Source organism: Pempheris klunzingeri, chromosome 1 (genome assembly GCF_042242105.1).
Source record: "Pempheris klunzingeri isolate RE-2024b chromosome 1, fPemKlu1.hap1, whole genome shotgun sequence".
NCBI lineage: Eukaryota > Metazoa > Chordata > Actinopteri > Acropomatiformes > Pempheridae > Pempheris > Pempheris klunzingeri.
The window spans coordinates 7175473-7181472 of NC_092012.1; the positions used below are offsets into that span (position 1 = coordinate 7175473).

At 40.2% G+C, this 6000-nt stretch overlaps 1 protein-coding gene across 2 annotated transcripts in view; it reads right to left on the reverse strand.

Annotated features, from left to right (window-relative positions):
• Window positions 1-4798, reverse strand: part of trip4 (thyroid hormone receptor interactor 4) — a 65875-nt gene extending 61077 nt beyond the window's left edge. Inside the window, exons 1-11 of one of the 2 annotated variants that reach the window (XM_070830006.1) lie at window positions 4642-4798; window positions 3481-3662; window positions 3099-3229; window positions 2758-2976; window positions 2572-2647; window positions 2363-2468; window positions 1991-2206; window positions 1756-1885; window positions 1319-1512; window positions 1071-1195; window positions 805-896 (exon numbers count right to left, since the gene is read on the reverse strand). In XM_070830006.1, coding sequence (XP_070686107.1) covers window positions 805-896; window positions 1071-1195; window positions 1319-1512; window positions 1756-1885; window positions 1991-2206; window positions 2363-2468; window positions 2572-2647; window positions 2758-2976; window positions 3099-3229; window positions 3481-3662; window positions 4642-4721 — 1551 coding nt within the window. In that variant the 5' untranslated portion in view covers window positions 4722-4798. Of the gene's footprint in view, window positions 1-804; window positions 897-1070; window positions 1196-1318; window positions 1513-1755; window positions 1886-1990; window positions 2207-2362; window positions 2469-2568; window positions 2648-2757; window positions 2977-3098; window positions 3230-3480; window positions 3663-4641 lie in introns of both variants that reach the window. The other variant, XM_070829997.1, reaches the window with a different exon arrangement.
• Between the last annotated feature and the right edge of the window lie 1202 nt (window positions 4799-6000).

Sequence of the window (6000 nt, forward strand, 5' to 3'; positions counted from 1 at the left end):
TGCAGGAAAATCTGGCCATGAAAATGTCCATATTTTAACCTTCTCTAAGGAACAATAAATCAATAATTCACAATGACTCCAATCCACAAGAATGTGTCTGTGTGGAGAACAATAGGTTGTTGAAAACTGTGTTTTATGTTCTGTACTATGTGGTCTTGGACAAAATAAGCCTCTGGATGTCTATAAAAACCACAATGTGTTACATTTTCTGATGGTGTTTTGCTGCCTCTAGTGTTGCTGCAATGTCTGACACTGAACTGCGATTCAAAAACTATTACATGATTATATTTTTAAGATAGGTGCTTTTTTTTGTTGTGTACCGCAAGCTGAAATTACACTTCAGCAGAGCTTCCCAGGGCGAAAGCCAAAAAGAGGAGGATAGAAATTCCAGCAGTCAACACAAAACAATAACAAAAACAGCATCAAACAGTCCACCAAGTCGACCAAACACAAATCACATATTTTTTCATGTTTTGCTGGAACCTTCTGTACTTGAATCCCAAAGCAACCAGACACTGAACACAACTCAAGACAACAAAATCCTCCGAATCACATGAGGCAACAAAAGACTGTTAATGATATACTGTGATTAAAATATAACACTGCATTTGTCTTTCTTTGATGGTTTCGGTCATTTGCTGGAGCACCATGGCCTGGTTCCAGACCTGAATTGCCACCCACATCTCTGATGTGTTTAGCAAATCATTAACGTTACATATGATTTTATTAGATACCGTTTTTTTTTTTTTTATTTACTACTGGTAATAAACTCATAATTCTTGCATGGTGTAATGCTTCACTGACCTGTTGTCTGAACTGCTCCTGAGACAGGCAGTCTGTCATGTTGACGCAGCCCAACAGGCAGCCGGTGGGGTAGTCTTTAGGGAACCTGGGCGCTGCGCACAAAACAAGAACGATCAAAGAGCTGGCAACAAGCAAAAGTACAGGAAACATTTCACACTTTGTGGCAGTGGTTTCCGAGATGTCTGGACTTCAGTTGAAGTGTTGAATGTAAAACACAGAGAAGCAAATCACTTCCAGTATTCACAGTCTTATCTCCATATTTGCACCTTTCTTGCGGGTGTGGCGGTACATGGCTTCCACCTCTGCAATCTCCTGAGGGGTGGGCTTCTTGGCTGCAGCAGAGATCCAAAGACGACCCCGGTGGGATGTGTACCAAGTTCGCCCCTCTACCCTACACACACACACACACACACACACACAGACAATGCAATGTTGCAATGCACTGGTCTGAGAGAAAACAGCAAACTGTGGATTATCGCTTCAAAACTGATTTGTGATTTTGTTTACTCCTTACCTCTTGATGCCTTTGACCAGTAGTGAGGCCCATGGTTGGTGCATGCTGAGGCACCAGCCTCCGTCAGACATCTCCTGCAGCTCCTTGTCTTGGAGCCGCAGCTTAGAGCGTTCTTCCTCTCCCTTGTCCTTCGATGAACTCTTTCCCTGCTCCGTGTTTCTCTTGTGGTTTTTACTGCCTCCAATATCCACCCACTAGAAAAGACATTCATTGTCATCAGTAGAATTTGTATGAATACCGTCTGCACAATTTCATGATGGAGTACTATGCAAACTCAGGTTACATGTGGGAGAAACAGCTGTCGGCTTCAACTAATTTTAGTTCCAGATCGTGCAAATGACTTGTCTAAAGAGGAAATGCTTTCATATGCAGTGTTGAAAATGTACCACAAGGTGACACCATTGTTTCGCCAAGTATGTGCATCAATAACGACCTACCTCTGGCGGGGACTGCATTATGTTGGGGTTGACCAGCTCTCCAAGGCTCTGCTTTCCACTTTGTCTTTCAGAATATATTGGTGATTTTGATGTAAAGTCATTGCTCATAGCCTTGAGGGTCTCATCCAACCTGCAAATTGTTGCAAATATTTCAAAAGGCGAGGGTGTTTAGCATGACTCTACCACATAAATCTGCACTCACAGCCTTGAGTCTAGTGGTGTCGGAATATCTTACTTGTTGTAGTACTCGTTGAGGTTTTTTCCCTCATCAATCACTTGTCTACCAGCAAAGTCCAGTGTGATCTTCCTGTCCTTGCGAGAGGCATGGCGAAGTTCCCTGAGCTCCTCTTCTTTTTTCCTCAGCTTGTCTCGCTCACTGGGTGACAGCCACTGATTGGTTTCGGTGGCAAAGTAATCCGACTCATCATCCAGGACCTGCGTTCTCCTGACACTGGAGTTGGAGCGGACAGTAAATAAATAGGTAAGGGTCATCATCAAGTTTCATGATTACCTCCCACAGTAATAGAACTGTTCAATTAAGGTGTTCACAGCGTACACCAAGGAATAAACCATGAACCATAAACCATAAACCGCGTTTTTATGATACCTGTTCTTGTCATATTCCAGCAGTTTGTCTTTGTGCTGGATGGCCTTTTCCAAGCCCGTCTTCATCAAGGCCTCTTGGTGTGGGAGATAATCTCTTACTCCCGCATCTGTCACCGAAATAAAAACAAACTTAAAGCACCAGCCCACACCATTATTCCAAAGATTTAAGTAATTATTAATTCTGACTCGAACACATTCAACTCTCACCACCCATAAGCTTCTTTCTTAGTTTCTGGCTTTTGTTGGAGTCTCGTTGCAAGATCTCCTGCTCCTCTTTTGTGCAGACCTTTATCAGAAAAACAAGAACAGCGAGTGAAGAACACTGAACTAGAAAATACAGATTTATCCACACCATAAGGAGATTAAAACAACTAAGTACTCAAAAGACTTTTGTACCAGGCTTCCACAGAAGAGGCAGGGTCCCGAGCCCTCTTGCTCACACACAATGCGACCACAGCTGATGCAGTTGTTGATAAGTTGGTGCTTTTGGGCCAGGCACTCACAGGCATGCCGACCTGGGAGTAAGATAGCCAGCCTGTCCTGCCCCTCTTTATTATAGAGGTTCACAAACTTATTTTTCTTCTTTGTTGAAGAGGTACTACTGTTTTCTTGGGCCTGAGAAAGTAGGAAATGAATAAAGGAAACAAGATGAGAGGAAAGAAATAGATGAAATTAGAATGGAAATGAAATGAACCATTTACAAATGAGAACAAATGTTTGAGCCGACATGTACTCACCCTCATCAGATCAAGGGGGGTTTTGACTGCCTCTGGCTCAGGTTCTGTTTGGCTCATGGTCATCACCTCCTGTTTGTTACGGCCTTTGCGTTTAGACTTCTTCTGGGTATCTCTGGTCATGTCTTGTGAATCTAGGAAAGGAGAGGAAATAACCCTCAATAAATATCGTGGATCGCGTATCGAGAGAAATTTTGGTCTAAGTTAATTACAGTAACTCTCATAAGACACTTAATCATTAGAATTTATATTTCTTTACAATGTTTAGCCTTGCCCACGCACTCTGAATAGTATTTTCATTGTAGGAATTTTATGTTATCTTACATTATGTACAATTTAAATCAGAATGAATTCACTGGCAGACATCAGACGTTTGTTGGCCTACCTGCCGGTGAAGCAGATTCCTTGAGAACGTAAAGACTTGTGGTATCTGCGGCCTGTTTTTGAGTCTTCTTCCACCTTCTGAGGAATTCATCTATAAACTGGCTTTTACTCCCATCGGTGTCCTGCAGGAGGCCTCCCACATACTCCTCAATCTCTTCAGCTTTTTCGATGGATAAGATATATCTAGACAGCAGAATGAACAATTACCACTTAATATAATAACAATTCCTGTCAAAGTGGACATTGAAACATTAAAAATCTAATAAATGTCAACACGCTGTTTAGTCAGCACTGTGTGGCTTCCAGCAATGTTTATACATTTCTTCTTTAATATTCAAAAGTTGGGTAAGTTACTGTTAACTTCAATAGGCCTGATATGTACAGTGTTTTTATATCTTGTTCTTTTTGATAAAATAGTTACTTATTGGGCTGTTTTTTTTTCTTACATGTTTGCTTTTGATGTGCAGAAAGATTGCTGTGACTGCTCATCGCAAACAAAAGGGATCAAACAAGCAGTGTGTGTGTGCCTATATTACACACACACACACACACACACACACACACACACACACACACACACACACACACACACAGTGTACTGTTTAAGCTGTTATCTTAAAATGCTTTCCTCCTATATAAAAGTGTTTAAGTTACACGTAGCGTTATAAAATTTCAAATGTCGATTTCGAAACATAAACTGATCGTTCAGGTGACATTTACTGTGACACAAAGTACAAAATTTTATCACCCAAAATGTTTCACCTGGAAAAACTTGAATTAATTCTGTCAAGGTGGGGAATGAAAACACTAGTTAACACGTAGCTAAATAGCTAAGCACACCTGTCAGACCTGCCCAGCTGTTACCTGCTAACGAAACAGCTGTGACGCCAAATTAATTAGTTGTATCAAAGGAATGCAGCACATTTAATATACACACAAACACACACACACAAAACACACACACACACACACACACACACACACACACACACACACACACACACACACACACACACACACACACACACACACACACACACACACACACACACACACTCACACACGGCTTTAATTGACGGTATTTTGACACACGGGGAATCTTGAACACAGCACACTGTCATGCTAGCTTGTTTATCCCTTAAGAATCGCTGACATTTCTTACTTGACGATGTCTTCACACGCCTCCAGCCCAAACTTGTGGTGTAACTGGTCCACACACCACTGCAGCAAAGCGTCCGACATGTTAAAGATTTAAAGACTTTCTCCTCAAAGATGAAAACCAAACGCACCGGTGACAAAACTGAATAGGTGTGTTTCCAGTCGGCGACATAACAGAGGAGCGCACACGGTGACTGCGTGGCAGCACATAATTCCGTCCGGAAACAATATTTGCTCTGGATTAAGGTTCCTTCAAGTTATACACGTATGGCCATGCACTTTACTTACATGGATAAATAAATAAACAGAATGAGCTGTTGTTTTCTCATTTATACCCTCAGTTTGCCTCAATTGTTCCAAAGACTAAAAACATTTTAAACGTTCAGGGGTCAATGGGTGTGTTTGTTCAGGTCAGTCACTAGGTGGCAGCTTTGTAATGCAGTGTAAATAAATCACAGCCTTTACTGAAAAATGAGGCAAATGCTGCTCAAGTTGAAGCATGAAGGTACAATCACGAACATACCCTTATTATATTAAAAGTTAAAGTACACAGTGCATTAAAAAAAAGTCCTATATCAAGCATTTATGTGAAAGCAGGATTTGACCGTTGGAGTTGAGGTGGAGCTCATCTTTCACTATTTTGTATTATTTTCTACGATTTGTATTATTTTCATTATGGATTCATGTGGTGATTATTCTTGAATGGACCACTTGTTTGATTTGTAAGATTTTTGTCACAATTACCCAAAGAGTCCAAAGTGACATCTTCAGAATGCTTGATTTGTCCAAAAAATAGAACAAAACAAAGTTATTAATGAATTTTTGATTTAAATGATTTAAGGGGAAAAAAAAGCAACAAATTGTCACATTTGTGAAGCTTGATTCATGAAATATTTTGCACCAAAAACAACAAATAATTATCAAAATAGCTGCCAATCAATTTTTTGATTTTTGATTTTTGTCAATCAACAAATTGATTAATTGATTATTGAATGATGGAATTGTTTCAGCTGTACTTGTATAGACTCTTGGGCAGTTTGACTGCAAATGTTTTTTATAAGCTCGTCATATGTATCAATGTGCTAAAATCTTAGTTTGCAAAGTAATTAAAGCCGTGTTTTTAATTACTTTTAAGTAGTTAAAAGTAGTGGAAGTAGAATGTGGCATGAAACGACTAAAATAAAGTACAAGTACCTCAAATTTGGGTACAACTGAGTCAGGTTTATTCATACTGCCCAAAATCACAGAGGGCTTCAGAGGCTGTTGGTGAGAGGATTGAGTGCTGTTACTCAGAGTAATGTGGTGTGATAATGCACTTGACTCTGCTAATGAAAAAACTCTTGTCAGTACAATGTGATACTGA